At 45.5% G+C, this 26,830-nt stretch overlaps 1 protein-coding gene across 5 annotated transcripts; it reads right to left on the reverse strand.

Moving 5' to 3' along the window:
- On the reverse strand, nucleotides 1-26,830 carry LOC118512365 (ras-related protein Rap-2a). 5 transcript variants are annotated; one of them, XM_036056690.1, is made up of 5 exons: nucleotides 26,674-26,830; nucleotides 20,733-22,748; nucleotides 6,307-6,444; nucleotides 5,462-5,579; nucleotides 1-3,333 (listed from the first exon to the last, which is right to left on the reverse strand). In XM_036056690.1, the coding sequence occupies exons 2-5, from the start codon at nucleotides 20,865-20,867 to the stop codon at nucleotides 3,176-3,178; spliced, it is 549 nt and encodes a 182-aa protein (XP_035912583.1). In that variant the 5' UTR covers nucleotides 20,868-22,748; nucleotides 26,674-26,830; the 3' UTR covers nucleotides 1-3,175. The 5 variants fall into 5 exon arrangements, with proteins under 5 accessions (XP_035912583.1, XP_035912584.1, XP_035912586.1 ...); XM_036056691.1 differs by having other exon boundaries at nucleotides 26,544-26,830; XM_036056693.1 differs by lacking the exon at nucleotides 26,674-26,830 and adding an exon at nucleotides 25,533-25,657.

Below are 26,830 nucleotides of genomic sequence, written 5' to 3' on the forward strand. Positions count from 1 at the left end.
TACAGTTCACGTACATTTTACTTTATTGTAACTTAGCGCACCATTTTCTACCCTCCTCACCTCATTCACGCTTCCTCAAAATCCATCCGTCTGTCTTCCGCAAGAGCGTGCTTCCTCAATCGTGCGGAAATGTGTCCGGTAGCTGGGATACAGGTTAGTGTAGGTAAGCCTCCTCCTTCTCCCATACCATCCATCCTTCACGCACACACATACACGCGGACACACACACACATATCGTTTCATTTGTTTGCTCGCTATAATAGTTTCTTTTTTACATTCCTGCCCTGTGTATACAAAATTTGATACGATAAAAATAGTCTGTTTCTTATTGATCGATCCCTTCTTTACTTGCCCTCGTCCTAGCTTCCCTAGCGTTTCTTGCTTCTCGCGCGAAGGATGTGTGTTCTGCGTTCCCGGGATGGTGTGCCGCGGGAGGCAGGACCACCGTCTGCTTCTTTTCTTTCCTAAATTACGCCTAATAATATGTATGCATGTGTTACTACTTATGAATTTCCAGCGCTGCCTTGCCTTTACGCTCTCTCTTTCCCGTGCCCGTTGTGTAATTTCGGCCGATCATCCCGATCGTTTCTTTTTTTGCGCTCGCTTCCTCCGGTTTGTTTTTTTTTTTTTGGTGTACGTACCTTGGTAGAGAAAAACGGGACGGAACGACGGTGGGCGCGCCCGCCCATATGCCTGTCGTTCGTATCGCTCACAACACACCACACTTTAAACTAGGCTCGAAATTACTAACTGTTAAACCAACTTCGCTGTTCTTGTGTTGCTAAGCACCTACCATAGCTACACAACAATTCCACGATTGCATGGCCCACTTTGATGTGGTGGGAGCGTCATTGATTTGCAACGTATTTCACGTTTCCGTAGCATTCGCTATCACATTAGCATCGTCAACCAGGTCCGCCATCGCCACGTTGGGCGTTGGCAACAGGACGACGAGCCGATCTCTGCTAGGAACAAAGCAAAAGCCGCCAGATCTTCACTTCCCTGCCCTACCACCTTGCCGAATTGGGGGACAACCGTCTCAGTGGGACACCCTAACTGCAGCATAGAAGAGCGTGGTTGTTAGTGGTTTGCAAAGAAAGAAGAAGCAGAGGGAAGCTTCCTGTGTACCAGGCCATCGTGAAATGGCACATATTTTCGTATTACATGTAAAATGTCTACAAAGATTACATTATTAAGCAGCGACACTCAAGACCCGCGGTGCGCCAACGGGGAGGACACACGCACGAGTAAGCAACAGCGCAACGAATCGGATGGATGTTGTCCAAGCGACAACAACAGCAACCGAAAAAAAGAACAGAAAGCCAAACAAACAAACTTAAATCCTACATCTCTGTTATCCCTCTGTGCCAGAGTTCCGTCCTCGCTGCATACACCATTCTTTAAGCCGCCGACTGACCCTTTTTTCCTTTCCTGCCACGGATGTATAGTTCCCGTTCGTGTGCAATAATAATCTGTTCGCGTTTCCGCCACATCCGGCATTCGGAATCGTTAGCAGCAGCCGTCCGCTATTTTGTAACTATCGAATTGATCCGTTTCTGTCCGAACATCTGTTTGTGTGTGTGTATGTGTACGTGTATTTGAGAGACAAATAGAATTGGTATGTTTTGTTTGTTTGTTTGTTTGTTTGTTTTCGTTTGTTCCTTTCTAATGAAATGTTACATTTTCTACCCAGCCTTTTCTGGTGCACTTGCAGTCTCATTCCCGTTGTGTTTCGTAAAATAGTTTGTAAAAATTTGAGAACCGTTCCCCGGCCCGGTATCCGTGTATGTGTGGCCGACTTCCTCCTTGACCCCCATTTTGCCCTAAGGGTATCTCCTCGTCGCGCCCTAACCCGCGCCCTGGTGGCGGATATTTAGAACCTTTTAAGAGTACGCTCGTCCTGAGTGGATCGCGCAAAGAAAATATTTATGTATGTGTACCCACACACACACACGCACTATACCACCACATTTGCCATTGAGGTGAAAAATTGGAGGTTTCTATAGAATGGGGGGGGGGTGGGGTTTATGTGTGTGTGTGTGTGTGTGTGTATGTGTGTGATTTGTTTGTTTGTTGTTTCGTCTTCTCCGTTACCGTTCTGTTGCGTGCGTGCTATTGCCGCATTTCTTCTACTACCCATCCACATATACATAATGTGTTGTTGTGTGTGTGTGTGTGTGTGTGTGTGTGTATGTGTGTGTGTTAGTTTTACTAATAATTATTATCTGTTACATGTAGTATTTTATTTCGCTTCCCTAGCTTCCTTCCCCCGCTGTACGCGCAGCATTTTAGTGCTCCACATGTGTAGAGGCATCAATTTGGATGCATACAATTACAGCTTATACACACACACACACGCACATATACAGTCACACAAAACTAGAGCATTTACAGTTCCCTTCACACGTAATCTATCGTTTCTTTGCGGATCCCGGAAGTTTTCCGGGACATTGCCATCTCCAAATGCCCAACACAACACACTACACGCGCGTCATGCTGCCTGCCTGCCTACCCACACACAACACACCTCTTTGCTCTTCCTCATGCCCTCAGTCATTCATTATTGCCATGCAGCTGCTGCTCGCCCATTTCCAGGGATCGTGATCTTGACCCGGTTTTCCTCCTATTACTACACCCCCTGGTGGTGGTGGTGGTGGTATTGCAGCATGCCAGCGGCATGTGACCGCACCTGTACCACGTTAAAATGTGCCAAAAATTGCAAACTAAAAAAACAAAAAAGAAAATACCGCTAACTGGAGGAGTCAACAACCAAGGAGCAGCAGGAGCAGCAGAACAAAGGGTTTCTAATAATTGCCTCAGATCATTCTGGGTTGGGGTGGTGTAGTAGGAGCAGAAGCCTTTTTCTGTGCATTTGTGCATTTTCTTCACACAGCACCAGCTACGGCGGGAGTTTACAGCCTAAACTTTTGTGTTACTAAACCACCATCCATCAACCATCTCTGTGTAGCGCTCCTAACTTCCTAAGCTTCGTGGTATTATCTGCGCTGCACATGCATATGCGCATGTGGAATCCCCTCTTTCGGAGCTTTTCTTCTATTCCTTCCTTCCTTGTCGCGCGCGTGTGTATGTGTGTGTGTGTGTGTTGACGCTTTTCCTTTTTATTAATTATTATTATTATTATTAATTAGGTTAAAAATTAGACTTAATGCCAGTTCTATAATAATGTACAACAACAGTAACTTTTCTTCTGGCGCTTTTCGGAGGTCATATTCATCTCTCGGACGACGGTAGCGAAGACTTCGTTCACGTTGATGCGATCTTTCGCCGATGCTTCGATGAACGGACAATCCCACTGCTCCGCAAGGGCGTTACCTACGGTGGAGAAGAAAACGAGCAACGGGAAACACATTAGCTGTTGGTGCATCAAATTACGAAATTTAGCCGTCGTATGAGAAACCGACTAAGATACTCGAGGCTTTCCTTCCATGGTGATACAGATCTTCTTGTTCCTTGGCACTACAAACTCGAGAGGTCTCGGCCTGCCATTGCTGGCTTTCTGGGACTTTATTTTACCCGTAGTAAAAAAGACGCACGGGGAGGCGGTCTGGATGTGATTTGAACCCCGGTCCACCGAACCGCCCCTGATACAGATAAATCCGTGTAAATTCTAGACAGAAATTGCTGTTCAAAACTCAAGACGCATGATTGAATCGAGCAGCAGCCGCATTTAAGACGGAATGGCAACTAATCACAGTCAGGCTCAGTCAGAAAGAGCCGGTCAATTCAAACATTTATTGTTAGGACAACCATCCACCAAGGTGGCAACGAATTGCCGTAAGGTTCTCCGGCCCTGGTGATGATAATTTTGAAACGTAATTTCTTGAACGGAAGAGCCATAAGTAAATGTTGATACAGGAACTTTAGCACAACCAATCATAACAGATGGATCGATTTTATTGAATTGTTTCCTGCCGGTTTGGAATCGTTTGGCAAGAAAAGTTTGTCTAGCGGTAAGTACTGTAGAGAATAGCCCAAATAGTACAGTCCAACTATTTTACAAATTAACCTAAAATTTATATTAAATCTATCCCCGCCCAAAACCCTTTACTTTGTATTTCATTGCACCCCTTTTTAAAAAGAATCGCTATTTTCGTGCCTATAGCGTGTGTTTTACATTATTCACACATTGAAACGATGCTTTCAGAGCGACGCCTTCCCCCCTACCCCCCCCCCCCCCCACCGCCCCACATCTTGTGCCCATCATTAAGATTGTTTACGTGAAAAATCGTGGAAAAATCGCAACACGTGAAACACTGGTATGATGTGCGCCGCCACCGAACATCATAATGCTATGCAACAATTTATTTTAACCGACTCGTCCGATTGTACCGCTGTACAAAAGCTTCACACAGAACACAGCAAGGTGCGAGAGTGAAGTGGTGGATAAAAAAGAATTATTTATAGTCCCAACCAACCAACCAACCAACCAACATCACACATCATCACACCACTCATCACGCAATTCCATTACAATTGAAACAAACACACACAACATAGTACGTTGGAAGCTGTTGCTGCTGCTGCTGCTGCTTTCTCATTTCCGGATTGTACAAAACACCCAGAATCGATGAAATAAATTCGCTCGAAAGCGAACAGCGCGAGCAGAAGGTGGTCATTCTGCCGGCAGTACACTAGCAATAGACCTTTTGGTCCTGGGGTCCCTCCCTTGCTGTTCACACCCAGCCAAGCCAGCTAGCCCAGCGATCAAGGGCGCCCCAAGAGACCGTCCGACTGACTGCGCTGCCCAATCCGTGGATTCGTGCGTGTGGTCAAGGCGTAGGTAGGAAGCGGCACGCTGGTGATGATGATGAGTTATTGTGGCCGGGAAAGGTAACTGCTTTATATTTGATGCCATTTTCTTAAGTGCATGGTGCAGATTGACTCAGCACAGTGCTAGCTAAATTTAGCCTGCCATTTTATTACTTGACTGACTCGTGCCGAGAGGAAGGCACCGAAAAGCAAGGGTAAAGCGAAAATCCTCGATTTTCCATGGTGGTTACAAGACTATCACAACGACGTCGCTCCGTACAGCGATTTTAGACATCAAGGAAGATACAGTAGCTTCATGGTTAGGCACGTTCATCAGGTCGCTGTTGGACAACTTAACCAGCTGCATACACATCTCGTTTGCAAATGATAGCCGCAACAATATTTATCTAAAGAAACACCTAAGGCGCATAGCATAACTGCCTTGCTACGGTGCCGATGACGACCGTAACCCCGACCAAAACACCGAAACCGGTCGGATTTAAACATTTTGAAGGCTAATAAGCATACTGCCCATTTTGCTTGCCAACTCCCACGTATGCGTCTTCGTAAGAGCATTCTTACAGGGTTTCTTTTGAGTGCAAACCCGTGCCCCCGTAGTACACCGACGAACGCGAGGAAACATTGAGCGCTAGAACAGTGCGCAGAACAGAACGTAGCGGGTAAAACTCACCTTCGGCCGTGGACACTTCTCTTTGGCAATCTAAATCTAGCTTATTGGCGACTAGGAGGATTGGTGCTGGCTGACTACCTTTCACACGACTGATCACATTTCTCATGCTCGCGATATCCTGCAAACGAAAAAAATACAGTTTAGTACGTTGTAATGAGGAAGAACTTGGAATTGATAGCAGGTAAATCGAAACCATCAGCGGGCAAATTGTCAGGATGAAATAGGAACACACAAGGATCGGCATAATTCGGGCTTCGGATTCTCACAAAATTTATGCTAAAAATCATCGTTTGTGAGTGTTTTCTCGATTCTTTCCTCGAGCAATCGTCGGAGGTTGGTTTGGGTGACAATCAAGTACACCATCATCAAGTACAAAACATTGAGAGCGAATATGGCCAAACAAAAAAACAAACGATTGATGAACAGACGGTCCAGGTCCTTGCTACAAAACAAGTGAATGAACGATGCGCACAAGTAGTGCTTCGGAAAGCGCGTTCACCACCATCACCACTCGCACCCCAAGAGACAGAGAGAGATCAGAAGTTTCACTCACTGTCGTGTAGTTTTAACGGTGGCAGTATGGATCGGAAACAGGTAAAATAGTCGAACCAGATACATAGACAACAGCCTAGCGTTTAAACATATTTTAACGGGGATTTGCATCGCTTCTCCCTCTAAAGTCACTACTGCTAGACACTGTGATGGGCACCCAGTATATGCATAGGCATAACAGGATCGGGCTGGCGTTGTGGTACATCCGATGATGCCGGGCGTTTATCCCACACCTTGCTGGTATACATAGGAGGCCACCAGGGCGGCGATGGCATATACTTTATGGCACCTACCTGAAATGTCTGGTGGTTTGTTAGGGAATACATAACGATAAAGCCATGACCGTTTTTGATGTACAAGTCTCGCATCGAGGCAAACTGTTCGGTGCCTGCCGTGTCCAGAATTTCCAGCACGCAAGGAGAATTGTCCACCTGCAAGGAGAGAAAAGAAGGGAAAAAACACACACATACAATTATTACACACATGGTTAGATCGATCGGTTCACTCCGACATATACTTCACACGCACTTCTATGCTACAATTGACCCTAAGTAATCTCTTGCCTAAGTAGCTTCTAGTCATTCAATACGCACAAAGTCGTCGAACGTAGCCCTCGGAAACACGAGACACAAACACACAGGAGTATGCAAAAGTTCAAAAGAAATTGGCAGCAAATAAAGGCGTAATGCTTTCACCCGTATCAAATTTCCAACTCTCCTTGCTGGAAGCAGTGCGTAACACAAGAGAACTGTAACGTAAGCACTGGTTAGGTACAAACATAAAAAAGTGTATGTAGCCGTCAAGAGCCGCATGTTTCGGATAGAAGGGCAACGGTCTATAGACGGCAGGACTGGAGTTCAGATCCCAGCTGGGCCATTCCGTGGGTCGTATTGCGGACTAGCTATCCAACTATGCGGTATCAATAAGTCTAGTAACCCAGAAATGGCAGGCATGACCTGAGAGATCGGTTAGACCAGGAAAGAAGAAGAAAATGTTTCGGTTAGAACCAAAAAAAGAAGGACCTAACTGGAGCCACAAGAACATTGATCCAGTTTGAAGAATTGTAAAAACAATGCGCTCAGCATAAAAACAGAAGAGTAAATAATACAGCCAGATACTTAAACCTTGCACCTGAACTACCTTTCCACATGGGTGCATGTGGGGTGGATCCACATGATGGGTAGATGCAGCCAAAAGCTGAGAGAGAACACACGTGCTAAAGTTCAATTTTGCATTTTAATTTCATCCCGCCGGAGAAGGAGAAGTGTCTTCACTTCAAAAATGCATGACCTGGCTGCCGAACAATTTGGCTCGGATGTTTCAGGGGAGCAGCACTTAAAGCGTTCCCCATTTGCCACAGGGAGCCAGCGCTGTGATGATGGAACGTTTCGAACGAGCAACAAGCAAACGACGACCGAGCATCATGACGTTCCTCTGTCCTTCCCAGGGGGTTTTTTTTTTGTTGGCAATCTAAAACAAACACCACCAGAGCGCTACGTGCGAGTATGTGTGGCTGTGTATGATGTGTGTCAGTGACGGGTGGGGGGCCAAAAAGCACGTACGCTAAGTTCAAGTTAAAGACCGAAGAACGATAATGCTCAACCTAATATTGCTTGTGCAAAACGGGACAAGGTAATATTTCCAACCTGGAAGTGTGTGCTTCGTAATTTGCAGTGAATGGAGGGGGGGGGCGAGAGGGGGGGTTGGATGCCTTTGAGACCCAAAGTCTCTATAAATAAATGATTAAAAGCACACTGGCCGAGTTAGTTGGTCTTCAGGGAATTTAATAAACAAAATAAGCCAGGTCCAGTATTTATGGCAAGCAAGATTAGCTTATCGCGAAATGTTAAGTTACTCATCGTAGCTCGCTACTTGACTGAACCTGGCAATACGGGAATAAACTATTTACCGGTCCTAGCTCAATGCTGTTCATTGTTTCACTTTCCTTCGATTGCCCGTTATCGCGTTATCATTGTGCCATAAATGCCCTCTTGCAACTATAAATAATGCAAGTGTCCTAACCACTCGCCCAGCCATTCAACGAGCCTCCTCTGCAGCAGAACAAAAACAGTCAATCGAAAATGAAAGCTTTTGCCATACTGGTTCAGCATCTTACCCATGGCGAGTAAGTATTGATGATTGTTTGCATTCCCACATTCACGGCTTCAGTTCGTGCAGCACGCCAACTGAACGCATTCTGTGAGGACACGAGATTGAGATCGAAGCCGTGCCGTTCCAAGTTTCGATTTAATCGCCGCCCGGTGGTGTTCACTTTTGTGGTGGTACAATCATCAGCGAGCAGTGGGTGATAACAGCAGGACAGTGTGCGAGCTCATCAAAAGCACCCACCGATGTGAGGGTACGCGCTGGCAGCACTTATCACGACCGGGGAGGACAACTCATCGCCGTCGCAGAATCCATCAGACATCCACTGTACGGTGGTGCTGCGGAGGCCACTTCGACGTTCGATTACGACTTCTCGCTACTGAAGCTGGCACAGCGCGGGACATATTCGGAGCTCGCCAGACCCGACCAAACTTCCCGCGAAGGATGCGTTTTTTCGGGATGGCACCATGAGTGTGACACATTAAACACGGCCGAATCGAACGATCGGTTGCGAGCGACGGATGTAGCGCTAGTTAATGATGCCATTTGCCAGACGGCTTACCTAGCACGGAACGGCGGCACCATTACGGAACGAATGGTGTGCGCGGGCTATCACACGGGAGGGCGTGACACATGTGAAGGTGATGCCGGTGGCCCACTAGTTTACGAAAACACATTGATTGGAATTGTTTCTTGGGGAAAGAGTGTTTATGGACGAGTCACGGCGGTTTGCACGTGGATTGAGGAAGTGAGTGGTGTGTAATGCGCGGGTCTGGGAAAAGATTCAACCGAGCCGGGTTCTTGGCCTGATAGGAACTTATGCACCGTAGAGATTAAAGAGCACTTTTGGTCCAATAACCTAGAACCGTTGCGGGGGGGGGGGGGGGGGGTATTCATATTGGACCGATGTTTCTGGTATGTATTTCCCTTTTTGAAACCACTCGACCCACGCGATAGACCGTGCGACGGTGACGATGAAGTCACGAAAAGATTCGGCCTAAGAAGATACCTCAGACCTAGCCTGAATGGTGTGTGAACACATTTCAAAGACAGCAGGTTTACCACCGATGCACGTGGGTGCACGACCATTAGTCCTTTGCCGCCACGCAATCCATTTTAATTCGGAAAAGTGTGTGTGTGTGTGTGTGTGTGTTATTTTTGGGTTAAGGCTATTCCAAGGTCAATAACAAGCGTTTGTTATGCCCAACAAGCCTACGGAAACTTCGGAAAGACTCGTCTCCAAGACGGCACTTTTTTGCTACAACTACAACATCACTCCCCGACACCGACACCGACACCACACGACCGACGCATTCGGAGACGGGGACGAAAATGATTATTTTGAATCCTCTACAATCAGTTGCACACAGCAACTCGCATCATCCACCTAAACACATCGGTGCTTCTGCTGTTCGTTTAATTACAGCTTTAGTGGCCGTTGCTGCGTCTCTATAGTAACGCTCTATGATACGATGGTTTCACGCGAAACACTACTAATGCATCACTACCGCGCTCTGCCGCTAACTATCTATCAGACTATCCATCGTTCTGACGAAATAACGGAAAAGTAACGCTACCAACGGTAATGAATCTATGTTAATTGGCGCTGCTCTACGTTGTACTTGAGGCTTGAGTTTCACAAACCGGAATAATAGTGCTGTGATATGCAACAATCTCTGGGGCGCAAATTGGCGCCAGGCTTTCGCATCGCACGAAAGGACTGGGTTACGAATCCCACATCCGGACTAGACGGTTTGTCCCGGCTGATGGCGTTTTAGTTGGTGAGCGGATTTGAGATTGGAACCTGCGGGGTTGCGTTATTCTATATCGACGACATTTATATAATTTTCCTGATTACCACACTAGCCGCCTATCGACGAATTGCTGTCCAGTGCTCTTAAAAGGGACTTGAATGAATGAGCTACTACACTTGACATATGTGTTTCTGTATACTTTTTTTCTGTATTCGCGCTGCCGTCGTGACTGTCAATTTCCAAAGCGGAAGTGACAAACCTTCATTGGACGAGACGTGATCGTGTGTGAAATATTGAATACGACGACTTTATCGCTTCTTCGCAGACTCTACACTTCTACTCTCTCTCTCTCTCTCTCTCTCTCTCTCTCTCTCTCTGTCTCTCCCTGCCAGCCCAGAACCATTATTGATGGACATAGGAAGGAAAAAATCTTCTGGTTATTTATTCCATTTTATTGGCATTTATGTATTCTGCCCGCTTGGCTAACCACCCTTCCTTCCTTCCGGTGTTCAATCGAACGGTGGTGTCTCTTTGACTTCCATTTAGCGTCCATTTATATTGCCCCATCGAAGTACTGGCATGTGTAGAGTTGTTCATTCGCGATGGCTGCGATGGTTTGCAACAAGCCACTTTTACACAAATAAAGACATGATTGGGGTTTTAACACAAGGCAGCTTTTGAAGCAGACAAGAAAATTGTTTTTCGATACACATAAAAATTAAACAATCTATTTTGAATCTAAAGTTACGCCACTTTTAACTAAAATAAAACGGATAAATAAACAAAACCAGTACTCCAAACATTTTCAAAAGCACGCAGCGTAACTTGCTGCTGTTTGTTATACGGTAGGATCGTTTCGCTTCACTAACAATTTCAATTGGCAATGATTTGTAAACGCCAGTCACTTTCACATCACTATCGATGCGTGTCCAACAGCAAAATGATGCCCTTGAAACCATCCCCCGAACTATATTAACCTCACATCCGCTTATTGATTCACGAGTTATGTGTGTCTGGGGGGTCTATATGCAACGTTTGTCCAAATAGACCGCATACGATGTCGGCTAGAAAAGCACCACATAGTTTTCGTGCCACTATCCCGACAATTTACTGCTACTGAAGCTTCACACGACAGGACCGGGGTTCAAATCCCATCCAGACCTGACTACTTTACTACGGGTAAAATTAAGTCACAGAAGCCAAAAATGGCAGCCTCTCGAGGTTTTGTAGTGCCACCGAAGAAAAAGAAGAAGCTGTGAGCTAAAGTATTTGAACTGTGCGAATTTTGTGTGATATCATAGAGACAACGTTTAAAAGGTGGAAAAGATTTTTAGCACAAAGTGGTCAGCGGTTATTCACAGGATGGATGTCACTCTACCACATCCCACCCCAGAAGTGTGACCGCGGCCTGGCAGTACATTAGCATTCAGCTGAAGTAAAAAAAAAAAAAAAATACACACGAAACGTACAATATACTCTCTGCGTCACACAGGCGAAGGTCGACAACTCGCCAGTGACAAGTGACAAAGAGGCAAAGATCGACAGCATCGGGTGCAGTTTGTGTGCGTATGTGCTGCTGCTTTTCGCGGACCTCCTCGTGGACTTCGAGCTTCGAATGGTGGCAGTGAGGCCGATGGTTGGATCGAGCAGGTTAGAAACGAACTTGATCTCGTCCTATCTCGCTTCCACCGCAACAATCCATTTGGAGCGATCTCCAATGAACCGTGTGTGTGTGTGTGCCAATGTAGCGCTGGTGGTGGCCACCATTCGACATCACCACAGCAGCATCGCGAATAGAATTGTGTCGTGCACATATGTTAGCCACCGTCAACAAATCTGACCGCCGCTCGAGCAACGGCGACGCAAACGTCCACCAGAGAGATCTAGGCGCACAACTGCCCGACCGTTTTATATTGCTCGCCTCGCCACGCTAGACTATTTACATTTACATTATGAACATATCGCGGGAATTACTCATCAACCGGATATCTCCTATTAGCGAGACTGGTCTTTGTGACAAGAGAAAGATGATGCACAACATTTGGCCGATGAAACATCGAACGAACAACCACAGTCAACAACCTCCCCCATTAGGTTACGCAATGCACCGAAATTGTCCCACTTTAATTGTAACAAACTCAGCGTTTATAGGTCTATAAACAAGCAAAAAAAAAGGAATAACGCTGTGTGCGAAATAAATACTAATCTTTCGTATTGTTTCCTTGCGAGGCTCTGATAGCGCGCAGTACCGCCGTCCGTCTATGCAATGTGATAACCAACACCACGTGAAATATATTCCGAGAATCTTTGACTGAATCATAGGCTGTTGGTGCCAAGACACGCATACTGATACAGCTGATAGAAGTGTGATCTTAATCCCAGCTCGTTCAATAAAGCTACTTTGTGAAACTTTAACTTTTACAAACGCACTGTGCGTATTGCTTCTTGTACATGCACCAACAAGTCCAAGCGAACACGTGCACAGCCTCTTGGCCGTGTGGGAAAGAGAGCATTGCTTCAAGCGGCAACAGCAGTTATAAAACATCCTGTTGCCGGTCCGGACGCGCTGGCTTAAAAGCCTACCACCAGCGACCGTGACATGACAGCATCGTTTGAACTCGCTCAGCTACACAAAACACTGGAGCAGCAAATTGCCTCGGGAGGGTCGCGTTGCAGCAGCAGCAGCAGCAGCAACAACACCTTCCTCTAAACTGGCCCAACACGCACACCAACCTCCGCCACCATGGCATTTTAAAGCACCGCAGTGCTGGAGGCGAAACTACTAATTTTGAACACCACCGATCACCAAACCGCCTTACGTTCAATGCATTAGAGTACACATCCAAGGGCAGGCAGACGACGACGAGGACGGATATAAAAACAGTGCAAAAAAAAGGGAGAGAGAGAAAAAAGACACAGCCCCTAATGGAGGCTCACCGGAAATGGAGATTTTTCCCAGCGTCTTTTTCAGCTGGGAGGCTTGCCTGGGTACATCACACCACCGCCGTGCGACGATAGTTGTAATTGAACGAACGAAAAAAAAAACCAAACGTTTCGAGCTGTGTCAATTGTTAAATGAGTTTTCTACTCTTGTCTGATTGACTGAGCGTAATTGATGGTAAAATTTCTACTTAAAAAGAAAAGGAAAACTGCAAGGTAAGCGGACCCTGCAACGTCGGGAAGATTTTGTTTCGGGGCTGGCGAATCTGTTTCGTTCTGGGAGTAGAAACTTATTGCTCCATTTCAGCTCTATCTTCACTTATCGGTTCTAACATGTTGTAATGGTTTTGCAAAGATCTGATATGTCGCAACGCACTGCAGTGCCCGCAATAGGATAGGTAAGAGTGTCACCATGACACCACAAGGCGTCCACACCGCAGTGCAGAGTGCAGTCTCTGTGACCATATAGAACAGATGATCACTTCGTAGCTGGCAGACACCTCGAACACACGTCCATCTCCAGACTTACGGATTAGGAATGGCATGCATGCGCAAATAGACATCCGAGTGACTCTCATGATAATGATGGTCACTCCGCTACTACTCGCTTGCAACAAGCTGTGTTTATATGGTGCAGCAGATGAGATCGGTGCAATGCAATACTGAACGTGATGCGATGCGTTGCATTACCTGCTAATATGAAGAGGCCTAAAGCTATCAAAAATTGCTAATAAAATTGAGCACATGTTATTTTGTTGTAAAATTTGCGCATGGCGCGATGAAACAATGCAATTTAACTTAAGCTTAGCCGAAACCAAAGAGAGTGTTCCATTCGAGAGATTCAAGCTATGAAAAGTTCAAATTTTTACATGTTTGATACTGAAGTTTTGAAGGTGTCAAAATGGAAGCAATGGAAATTCGAGATGCTTTAGATTTATATTTTTGGTCCAAATTTAGGTCTATATAACTTCTGGAGATCTTTACCGAAGCTAATGTACAGTAGCAATTTGGAATGAATCATACTGTGCGGTTTCCCCAAGAAGCCTTAAGGACGTTTTAAAACACATTAAGTTATAAAGTTTCTACTCGCAATACAGCCAGCCCGTTTTAAATTAAATATTGTAATGTTTTTACTTGTAGATGGCGAGGGATTTAGCGAAGCGCCCGATCGAGAATTATTCAGCTCTGAAAAAATCCATCTAATTGTGGTCAAAATGTCGCAAAAATTGTGGTGATAAAAACGCTGCAAAATATATTTATATTTATTCTGGTACTCCTTTATACAATGATGTGTCCACGAAGGCCACTGCAGACATCGTACATGAATTGCAACAAATGTTTACTTTTAGTAAACCTGATAAAGGAACGGTCCGGAGGATGAGGCGATAGCGGCGCCGGTCTTCTCACAACGGAACCAAAATTCCAATCCCATCCAGACCGCCTCCCCGCTGTCACAGTAGAACTGTGACTATCCAGCTACAAACTCAAGGAAAGCCAGAAATAACAGGCTGAAAACATTCTTGACTTGGAAAAATACATAATTTCAAGATGTTGAACACAATTAGTAGTTTTAATCGAAAACGCCACCGCGTTCTGGATGATAATCTCAACTAAATAACGTCATAAGCAGCTGAAGTTCTCTCTTCAGGTCATTTGCCTGTGGACTATTATGGACCGGCGGAGCCAACCAGATGGACGCCGGCGTTTCACCCGCCAGGACCGGTAGTGCAACCCACGACCGACCAGTCGGTTGTTAGGCAACGAAAAAAAAACCGGCTATCTACTAACCTCTTCTCTTACGAATTGCTCACAGTTGGATATATAGTCAAGCCTGATGATAAGCGAACTCGGCCCAATTGACAATTGCGCCCTCCATGCGATCCAAGCCAGCCGCCAGTGCAGTTGTGATGGAAACTGCTCTCACGCTTGGTTCCGTGAAGCATGCCACATAATAGGGTGCCGCGCGTTTGTTTCCAACCCAGCAACAGAAACCACCACACCAAGGTTCGAATGCACCAACATACAAATGCAAGCCATGGCAAGTGCTGCTGCCGTGTCCGGCCCGTTTGGTTGAGTGTGTGGTAATCATCGGTACTTTCATCCAGCTACACGCTTGATGCTGTTGCTCTGGAATGGCATCTAAAATGGGACATAATTCCCTCCCACTGGCCTGCTTAAGCTGGCTGCTAAAGCCACACCTAAGCTGCAGCGAAAGTAGTGAGATGAGGCCCGATGTAAAGCGGGCGGAATCTTTACATCGAAAACCACACCAACCCGTGTGTAAGTGCGCACCGAGACACACTGCTTTTTGCAGCAATAGTGTAAATTAGCAAAGCTGTGATAATTCGTTCTAAGAACGCAAGTAGAACTAGCTCCTTGTAATAACTGCAATTTAATTTCCACCAACCAGTGAGATGTGATTTTCGTGAGACAAACATAAGGTCTCTTTACATCTGTTTTCTTCACATTTATAGAATACATAAACAGACAGCTTACAGTTTACAGAGAACATGTGCACTCTTTTACCTACATCCTACTAAGTAAGCGATCAAAATAATCTTTTTCTACAGGTGGAAGCACACAGCTAAAGCTAGCTACCCAACAAAATTTTGCGTTTCGCTTTCTTCTTTTCCATACTCTGGTTATAAGGCAGCGCTCCTTTCTGTCTGCTGGCAGCGGCGGTTCATGTTGAGCTAATCGTCTTCACTCCCGAGCTATCGTCAGCTTTTTATCGGTCTTACCAACCATCAGCCAGCCACCAACACGGACGGGGGCAACATTTTCACAATGGAAATCCTCTGCCCATGAAAATCAATTTCACTGATGGGTGATCATGGTGAAATGTATTCAAAGCGCTGCTCGGCTCGTTCACCCGCGCTCTGTTCATCCGCCGGTGGATGTAGGCAGGCAAAAGTTTAGCTTAGTTGATAACTACAACTACTTAATCACCGAGTTCATCACCCACCCAAAGCTGTATCAGCAGGAGCAGCAGCAGCAGCAGCAGTAGTGCTCTTAATGAGGAATTTCATTTTCCTATGTGGCTCTACTGGATGGAGCCATCTGCCACACAGGAAGGGTGGTTGTACTATGTTGATGACTTTGCGATCTCTTACAGTAGTATGGTTGATCTTTTCAAGTCTTGGACAAGAAGGACACGTGCAACGATATGTTCTATTGATAGTGCTATAATTCTGCTTAAGAACTAATACAGAGCAAAAAAAGAGGTGTACATCGCACACGATATTATAAGCCACATTATCGAAGGCAGTCCCTTTTCATGCTGAGTTTAAAAATATCGCAAACGCAAAACGGCTAACTGTGCAACACTCAACTCAAAGCTGCATTGAATTTATTCTTCATGCCAATACCGTCGTCTCAAGTGGCTTACACTCAAGTGGCACAGCATTTTTCTCGCAGCCCAGTTTGGTTTTTTGCGTTTGGTTTTGTATTTTTTTGCAAAACACGTGCAACCGATAGCGTACCAGCGGTGGAGAGCTGTGGCGTGTGTAGGGTTGCCTCCTACCCTGCCACATGTTTTTTACGGTTTCGCTTGATTGTAAAAAGCTTTTCGTTCGTAACAGCGTAGACGACGAGCGGTTCCATGACGTTAATTTATCCAGTTTCGGGAATCAGCTCAATCGTTAAAGTCGCGTCGCGCCCGTACTAACTGACAGCTTATTTCATTGCACATTGTGTGTGCGCATAGTATAGTGTAAAATGGGACGGTCTTGGTCTAGCACATGGCAGAACCGGTATCATATCCTATTGGTAATTTTACCCTTTACTAAAGTATTATTACTATCCGATTACGTTGTTTAAATTAGTCTGGTATTTTATGTTAAAAATAAACGGAATAAAAACAGATTTACATTGACGAGATCAATTTGTACAAGCTAGTTGTTTCCATAATAGCTTAAAATTCGCTTCAAGCTGATAAGAAACCATTCACGAATACATTACACTTTCCGAACAAACTATACTGCCGCCCTGATCTGTTATATTTTATGGCTCAAAGTACAAGAAAACAAAGCGGTAGTTTACACCTCGAGTTACAGCTGAATGACCTGCCTAAAATGGTTGCCCTTACAGCCACAGCACAACCGCCATAGCCAAAGCGTACATTATGAAGCTAACATTCTCTTTTCACACGCGGCACGCGGCAAAGACAATGCTCTACATCAATCACTTTCACTTATAAATGCCATCTGCTCGGGACATCCGCGAAATAAAGAGATGACAGACGTTTCTCACATGAACAAACAGTCAACGGGCAAAACAGGCATCAATTTTGGAGCACCACCACTTTTTGCTAACCTAACTGCCATCATTCATCGATACGTACACAATGGTCTTCATAGGAAGTTAGTGTTGAGTAAGTAAGGCTTGATTGAACGCAGACTAATAAAGATACCCGGGGTACACTGCAGATACCAGAATCTACATAGAACGTAAAGGAGTAGAAAATTTGTTAATGAAACTCGAGGAAGTTAAAAATTACCACTAATGGTTGTCTGTATGCCTTACACTATTGCGGAACTGTCCGGATGAGGTTTGATTCCAGGTCCTGCCGTGTGGCGCCATCAGACCGACCGCCCGTTAGTAAGCCTGATTAAATAAGCCTTTTACAATAGCTCCGAGCGGAATGACACTGTATTACATTCGACCCAATGTTATAGTTACAGCACATTGGGTAACAAAAAGTTGATATGCAACGGTACCATGACGCTTATAAAACTGCATGTTCTCCTGTATCAACCACAAAAACCCAGCTGTATGACAGAAGGAAGGAACGAACACCGGCGTTACATTATTTTTTATGTTCTTCCACCTATGAGCCACAACAACACACCGCACATGTTTCTTGTGGATCGGTTTTGGGGCACTATCATGGAACCTCGAGGAGGGGGGGGGGGGGGGGTGTGACGCTCATTTCACATCGCTGCTGCTCTAGCAAAATAACGTGCCCCCCCCCCTTACATTCGCGCCAGCATACTTGTTGTTGTTGGCGCATTTTTCCGGTTGAGCATAATTTTCTTCGTCTTTCAAGCAATGAAAATCCGTTACGTTGAAAACGCGTTACACTTTGGAGCCAGTTTTCCCTGCTTTTCGCTAAAGCACTCTCTATTCCCCCTCGCACCCACTGCTGCCTTCCTTCATTCTCCACAACGCCCGTCCTTCTCCTCCGTTCAAAGCCAACCCTCTAAAACATGGTAAGGTGCAAAACAGTGGCTTGGTCAATTGGAATGCTATGCCTACTGACACGCTACCCACATTATTACCAGGGCGCCATCACCGCGCGTGTTGGTGGCTTTTGGTCTACGCGTGGGGCTCATTGTTTGATACTCACACGATGGGCGACCCTGTTCCAGGTACACCGCCACCACCACACCACGATGCAATATGAATCGTGGCACGGCACGGCACAGCTCAGCGATGATTTTCGCACGTTGGCAATTAAAGCTGTCTGCTTCGCAACGACGCCAAGATCCTTCTGCTCGGAGGGAAAGCCATTTGTATTAATGTGACACACGGATGACGTGTGCGGAGGGACACAAAACATCTTGAAGCTGCACACTGAATGCAATGAAAACATTCCATAAACCACGGAAACCCGATTTGCAAACCACATAGCTGGTCCTCATCTTCGCATCGACCTCGACGGTAACGACATGATGATGACGCGTCACTTCCGAAATATTTGAATTTGTGTTATCGTCTAGCCGTATTGCTTGAGACCATCCTAATGATGCCAATTAACGCAAAAGTCTTCCTAACAAACACAAATTCTTAAGCCATGTCAGCAACGTACACCGACTTTTAACACTTCATTTGCCGTCAGATACTTGTACGTGTACATCCTGCTGGAAGTATGTGTCACATAGCCAGGAAGGGAGGGGTACTCAGCACACTTTCAATAGAACCAGGCTAAAAGCACGTCAAATACCACATTCGGAAAGTTTCGCCCATAGAACGGGCAACACTACATGCAAACCAGCAACATAGGATTGGATTGCATTCAAAGCGAAAGGATTTGGGATGGGATGTGGATGGAGGTCGCAAAGCTCGGCAGCTTATAAGTTCGATACACTCTGATCCCTCGACACTCAACACTAGACCCTACCGCTAGCGCTGGAAGGATGATGGACGTGCCTGCAGAAAGCTGTGCCCACTCGGCACAAACCTTGCCACTTGCCCAAAAAGGTGAAAGGCACCACACCATCGCACAAGCCGTGTGATGGATATGGCGTTGATTTCAACCGCGATTTACCCCTGCGCTTCGCCGCTGTTGCTTCTCTAGGCGAGTTCACAAATTGGCGAGCAGCCAGAATTTTAATGAGGATGCGCGGTATGCGTTCTTCCCCGTCAGTCAGTCAGTCAGTCAGTCAGTGGGAGGCCGGTCGGAGAAACTCGGGAAGCTTCATGTAAATTAATCAACACCGCGCGCGCCCAACGTCTAGTGCTCTTATTACAATCGATTCAGCGATTATTGCACATATTTTGCGTTCGAAGGAGGCGTTGTACTGATAGTACGAACGCCCAAATACACACGCGCAAGCACGTTATTTAAAGTCTCACTTTCGGAATGTGAGATTATGCGGCAACTATTGGCAGGAACTGGCTAGAACGCGGGGACCACAATCGAACCCGGCACAGCCTGCGGAATCGTAAATGTGTTTATGAGGAATTACGAGAGCGATAAGAATCTTAATGAGTAGATTTCCTCAGACAACGGTTCTCGGCTCGTCGTCATTTCGAACCGTCTTCCATTTCGTGCCTTCAGAGGTCTTTGCCTTCTCGACTAACAACACACATACAGAGCAGTCGGATGTGCCGAGTCGAGTTGGTGTTCCATGAAGTCCATAATTCACCTTAGCCTCATACACGGGCGGAAACGATAGCCGCCTGACATATTCTGGCGGTTAACCGCTACGCATTGAAAGCGGAAAGTGAGTAAGCAGCGTACAACAAATCTTTTGAAATGCGTTGCTCAACATGTTTTTCTTCCGCTCGTACTACTACTACTAGACAAGTTCGTCATCCGTCATCGACACAACACAAGGCGGGTGAAAATTGGCGTAAAACTGTTGTGTGTAGCGATGCAGGGATAGTACATACATTATTGTACAATTACAGCAGCGCCAGTAATTCGCCATAGAACAAGATACTTCATCGTTCTATGAGCACATTTACAATATGTGCTATCCGATACGCTCGTTACTGCAACTCTTTTAACATACCACGAGCCTTTTTAAGTAATAATAAGTTATAACGTGTTACCATTTCTTGTACGCTGTTGTGCATAACACAACTTCCACACTCATTTTTTGTGTTGGCCCCTTAGTGGATGCCCTAGTAGTCATGCGGATGGGTTCGTGGGGATTCTAAAAAAGAACACAGTTGTGCGTCCGGCTGCCGGTATTGCGAAGCGGTAGTTTTATTTATAAAACTATCCCGACCAAATTCCGTGTCTTTGACACTGGTGCATTTGGACAAAGCTGGTGTGCTGTGGTGTGTTTGGATGTGTGTTCGGGAGGTGCATTGTACACTGCGAGAGTCAGTTGTACTGATCTTACACACAAGCAAACAAAAATATTGGTGCCGATTTATCAGCCCAGCACAACACAACTTTGCGTACGAACTATGTACTAGAATTTATTAACATATTCTAGCATTTTTCTATGCTTTTGGCACCAAAAACTATCGAACCGTTGTTAGTCACCCTTTCAAATAAAAAATCCTTAGCTGGATATTCAGTCTTTCCCACTGCTAGGTCATGCCAGCCATAGCTTACTAGTCTTAATGAGCTTTAATATAATTGGAGAGTTACTCCTCAGAACGGTCAAACGGTCCTGGTGCAAGTTATCATACAGGACCCTAGAGAAGTTAATACACTCAAGATAGTACTTTGAATAGCTTACCTCAATCTCTTTCCGATAGAAATCCTCAATGGTTGGATCGTATTTTTCTATAAAGCAGCCCGAAACGAACTGCACCGTAAGGGCCGACTTTCCCACTCCACCAGATCCCAGGACGACCACTTTGAATTCACGCATTTTCGCTGAGTTGTTGATTACGCTATCCTGTTTGTTTGCTTAACGTTATCCGCGCAACGCCTGTTGATGAAGCACCTCCTCACTCAGGTAGGCGCACAATGATGGGAGATGGGTGGAAACAGCGCACTTGTTGGTTTGTAACAGATACCCAAATGTGTGAGGCTTTAGTTAGATCACGCCGTGGTGTATATTAAGCCTTGCTATACCACAACACCTTTAGAGCACTGGAACAAGAGAGGACGTCTCTGTGACGTAAAGTGCAAGTAAAACCTTCACACTCTTCGCAGGCCACTTATCATTCTTTGTACGATCAGCTGACAATTTACCAAAACACAACACTAGCCGGGTATATTGAATACACCCCAAAAGAGCCGGCTCAACTGCTTACACTTTTAACTCCTACCGGAGGCCTATACGAGCTTTTCGTACTAGATATGCTTTTGCTTGATCACACACGGGATTAGTACGAGCAGCTACAACTTCCGCGATCGACTCTTACACAGCACCATACAAACACACACACACGCACGTACACATTAAAAGCCACCGATAATGGTAATGACGACGACGGCGAAAATGTTGAAAAACACACAACACATAATCTACCACGGAATGTACTTTGCTGACTGACTGATCGGTTCCGATCACGAGAGGATGTTAATTTTAAGCGCCACCTTCACTGCGGAAGGTCACAACGAGAAACGCGTTCGGTTCGGGGCACGTTTAATAAATGTTGCACCTAGTTGTTGCCGTGTTCTACTGTTACGACGGCGGGTATGCGAACGGTTGCTCTCCTTCTGGGCCTTGTAGCTGTAGAGGGAAATTTCTGTATTGCTTTGCTGATAAGACGACGATCGGCGACGTCGTGTTGTTGCACGACGATACGTTTCCCGCGATGCAATGTCCGCTGTGGTGCAGTGCAATCGCTCGCAGAACCGGAATTGTGATGGTTCGTTTAATTCAACTTCTTTTTTCACTTTCTGGTATGAAGCGCGATTTTCAACGGGGTTTTCCTACAGGAAAGTCTAGAATACAGCGATGAGTTGCTTGAGCATTGCTTCAGTACGCCTTGTTAATCAACAATCATCCTTCACAATTGACATTTGATCAGCTCGTTGAGTTGCATATTAATGATGATATTGCTTTTTAGTGGTGCTACACTTCAAAACGTTCACATCGACTGGGGGTGGTTTCAAGAGATAAAACCGATGATTTTTTTTGCGACGTCTAGGAGTATCTTTGAGCACGGTAATTGGTTGAGCAACGCAATGTAGCGCACAGGATTGAGCTACACACCACCAGCCGGATACGTTGAGTAAGAAAACAACCACAACAACGACACCGCAATAACAACAAAACAATAGGCCTGTTTGTTTGCGAAATGTGTTGATGTCTCCCTCTGTCTGCGTCCTTCTGTGTTCGTGTGTACCACGATTCTCCGCTAGATCATGCTAATACTGCCGGCGAGAAGGCGCTGCTGTGGTCGAAATGCAATGCTTTACAAACCGCTGCAACTGGGCTCAAGATCAGACTGTCTAACCGATTGTTTATGTTAGCTGCGTGCCACTCAAAACACTGGTGCTTCTCCTGCTGGTACTGTTGCTGCTGCTGCTGCTGGGGCCTTATGGTTGTGACGCTGCTTTCCTCGCTGGCGATGGTCAACTGCATTCTAATTATTCTATTCATATTCCATGCATGTGCCGCCTTCGTTCCATATGGAAATCACACACAGACACGCACATAAACACACTCAAACTGGTCTATGCACGATCGACGCATGGGAAGCATAATTTCCGCTTCTTCTCCATAGGGGAACGCGAGAATATTGTCCGACGATTGGATTCAACTAAGCACATGCGCCTCCGCACAGCAAACTCACACCTGCAATGACAAAATAGAAGAAAAAGAGCCAAGTATTAAAATAAAACTCTAGACATAACAGCGTCAGAGCCGGGAGTCAATCAACTCAAGCCACACGCTTTAATAAACCCGTAATGCACTCCACCCGGCATGTATTTTTCTGCACTGATTCTTCTGATATTCTGCACTTTGTCCTCACTTTGCCAGTAGACATTCCTATGCAAGAGGAGGCTTCTATTAGATTCCTTTATCATTTCAAAGTCCACGCTGAAATGAACGGGCAGGCAGTCAGGCCGGCCAACTAAGAAAACATCATGAAACTCGAAACGAACGCGCATCTCGACTAAACTGATAACGCTCGCGTACGTCGTGTCCGAGTATTTCGCAAAACATGTGATCCCGTCGTCTGAAGGCGCGATTGTACGATTGTAACGGTGATGAGACGACGTTCGTCTAGGGAGGATTTCTTCCTGGAAGATGTTATTAAAAACTGTTACACGAGCCGAAATCGGTGTAATTTACATTTTAGACACCCAAAGCTGCTATAAATTAAGGAAAAAATTTTTTTGGTTAACTTTTTAAGGATATTGGTAAGATTTGAATTTCCAATACCACTTTAAAATAATATCTTATGTTTTTTCTCTCAAAACAAGTTTTGTTTAGAGGAAAATTTAGGATTTATAACAGTTCAACAAGGGAATTAGCGTCAGTCGAGTGATAAGCGATCTGGTCACCACCGCGCTGAGTCTCTGGCTTCAAATCTTGTCCGGAGCGTTCCGTTCCGTTCCCCACACGCACACATGAAAAAAGTATCGATAAAATTTAAATTCAAAACAGTAATTCTAGAAATCTCATAGCTTGAGTGGATATAAACGATTCGGGAAAAAACCAGTACCAACCAGAAAAATTAAAAACCAATTCGTTGGGATTTTCCAAACGATACATAACTGGCTAAGAACACTGCACGTATAGGATCTCATATGTGCATGTCACTTTTTAAGCAAGCATGCCATATCAATGACATCAAAGGTGGCAACAGTGGTGTGCTGTAGAATGATGATGGAAGGCTTCGAACATTCGAACATCGCCATCGCCGTTTTTCTCTCCGGAGGTCCACGACTTCTAATTTCATTACGTATTTTTGATGTTTCCAACAATGATATCTAGGTTTTATCTTTCTACCATTGCCTAGGACTTAAACTCCAAAGCTTTACGCCGAGCATGGACGAGGCTTCGCTTTCATCGCTTTTTTTGGTTTGCTTCTTCGATTATTTTCGTTTTCTCTGGCTTCCCTCGCTTAAAAAGACCCTCATTGATGACGTCAGGGTGCTTAAAAATACTCGAGACGAGACGGGTACACGCCAATTTCATGAAAAATCCAATTCCTCTTTCTCCCTCCTCCTTCTTCGTAACATATTTTCTCTCCGAATTCAAACGCTTTTCAAACCACCAAATGCCGCCCAGTGCCATCATACCCCAGCTGCTCGGTACGGTGGGAAAGTTTGACCATCGTTGGAGTTTCTTTTTGAAGATTTTCCACACCCATCGACACTCGTCGTCGAGGTGCTGAAAACCGAAGCACAATTTTAGGGAAAGAAATGAGCTATGGCTGTGGCCACTTTCAAGCATTACCAGCTGGGTGTAGTAAGCTAATGGATAAATAGTTTTGGAAGTAGAAACAAATATTTCTACGTCAATCACGCTGTTGCTATGACAACGAGAATCGCGTAGGTTGTTAGTGAAATTGCCCTCATAGAATGAGTGGGAAATCAAGGGTGGTTTTTGCGAACAATCCAAAGCCCGTTTCAACATAACACACCATAAAAATCCGTCCAACATTGATCCCTTCCGCCGAGACAGCGCAACAATGTTTTCCCAACCAACCAGTATGGATCAACCCGGTACTGTGTGCAATTCCTTCGAGACAGTCGTCTGCTGCTACACGCACACACTCTCCCGCTTACATTTCGTCTGTAACACTAACACTATGCTAGCTGCTGGAATATGAGCGGTCATAATGCAGTTTTCATAGCTTTACGCGTGGAACTTAAAGAGAATCGGGCTATTTTCGATCATAATCTTCGCATACGTCACTCGGAAAGGGATGGATGACTAATTCAGGTAGAAAATTGCTAGAAATAATGGCAGAGCACAAACAAACATGGAAAGACGCGAGTGAACGGGCTTTGAAGCTCATATTTTAACTACATTCCCTTTTGTGGTTTACTCACACTCAATCGTTGTGTGCATAAACTACACAAACATTCACTATCGTATGTTTGTTCACAACAAAATCAAGACTAAATCAATCACGATTAATTACTTCCGTGTGTTCCAGACTTCCATAGTGCAGCACAAATACGCACACCATCACGCCTCGACTTGTGAGTCACATACAGCGGAGGAAAAAATACCCTCTCGCACACAGTTAAAATGTAAGCGCGATTGTCGATTGCTTGCCACCCGTCGAAGGCACAGCCTGTGTTCGAGAAAAGGCGGTGAGCAAGGTTGACTTTGATAATTATTCCCTCTGGCAAGCCGCAACAGGCAACAAGCACCGCACACATGACGAGTCCAAAAACAGCTTTCGATAATAACTCGGAAGATTCAACAAGCTGATATATTCCTGCTAACATCAAACGACATCCTCTGCGAGAGAATCCTACACTAATGGGGGACGACAGAATATCTCGCGATGGGATTCATTGAAGCACCACCACACAGACCCGGGGGAAACTTTGGCTCGCAGCAAAAGAAACAAATCGACACACAACACGGTACGATCCTCCAGCCGCAATCACAAACCTCTCGCACACAACGGGATTCGCACAAACGCACTCACACGCACACAAGCGCGCGCGCACATCAATGTAACTACACAATACTACTCCGCGACCGACCGACCGACCGACAAGCGGGTATATCTCGGCCCGAGCGGCGTTTCCGTTAAACAAAGAACGACATCTGTAGGTGCAAAGATCCGGGCAACTCCGCAGGCTGCTGGTTTCACCGTAAAGAGCCGTGCCTTCCGCGTCGTCGAAGGTTACCCAAACGTCCTCAGTCCGAAACTTCCATTCTTATCGTTTACTTCGCCTGCATTCGGTACACGGTTTCTTTGGTTAATTTCTCACACGCCTTCTTCGATCTCTCACACCCATATGCACGCACTCGCAGTTTTCATGTTCACGCACACTACCACACGCTCGGGTTGCAATCCACCACTTTTTCACATCGATGGAAATGGAACAAAAGCTGGATTTTTACATCATTACGCGTGTCATTGAACGGCCAGCCAAATTTAGCATTAGCTTTCTTCGCTTTGGCAATCGAACGAACTGTACGCGCGTGAATGACAACTTCTTTTGGGCACTATTTCGCTTTTTAAAACTAACTTCTTTCTTGCAGGCAGCGATCTGGGAGCGGCTTGATTGTGTATATTCTTTGCAGTCAACAAATTACACGGAGGCCACACTCACTGACTGAACACCCCGACCTTATCTGCTGCCAAAATTTACTATTACAAACATGGGAAAACCGATGCTATCCAAATAAGCTGCAACACTTCCGTACACTTCTGCTAAATTCCATGTGCTGTTAGAACTTATTGCATTGCACAGCATATTCACGCCACTGACACGACATACTGGACACAAACTGGATGGGCTAGGAGCAAAATCAACCCAAACCCCCAACGTACTGAATCATGTTGTTTCTTGTACAAGTTTTGAATCATACACGCGCATTCAACCTATATCCGTCACGTTGAAACAAGCAGACACACACCGAAAAAAAAGACAGCAAAAAATGTACCCGTACCAGTTCTTGTGACGAAGACAAAGAATGCAATTCCAGGATGAGCGATCCGCGACGACCAATCAATGGAAGTCCAGAATCACGGCTTGAAACTTAATTATCCACGGTGCTTGGGACTGACAGCAGGACTTACTTATCAAAATTTCCCCGTTAGAGGGTGCATCTATGAAATGGAACCACTAGCTAGGCAGAAAAATCACTCTACAGCAGGAGCGCGAGCAACACAGACACCTCCCTCAACGAAATTTCGAACACAACAAAAACATCATCCACGGTCCCGTTCCCATACT

The sequence above is a fragment of the Anopheles stephensi genome, chromosome 3 (assembly GCF_013141755.1).
Source record: "Anopheles stephensi strain Indian chromosome 3, UCI_ANSTEP_V1.0, whole genome shotgun sequence".
Taxonomy (NCBI): Eukaryota; Metazoa; Arthropoda; class Insecta; order Diptera; family Culicidae; genus Anopheles; species Anopheles stephensi.

What these genes read in the sequence shown, in the direction of transcription:
- LOC118512365 (XM_036056690.1), bottom strand. Translation starts at nt 20,867, where the DNA reads ATGCGTGAATTCAAAGTGGTCGTCCTGGGATCTGGTGGAGTGGGAAAG. An exon ending in TCTATCGGAAAGAGATTGAG is followed by an intron (nt 6,445 to 20,732) that starts GTAAGCTATTCA and finishes CTCTCCTTGCAG; the next exon opens with GTGGACAATTCTCCTTGCGT. An exon ending in CAAACCACCAGACATTTCAG is followed by an intron (nt 5,580 to 6,306) that starts GTAGGTGCCATA and finishes TTTCGTTTGCAG; the next exon opens with GATATCGCGAGCATGAGAAA.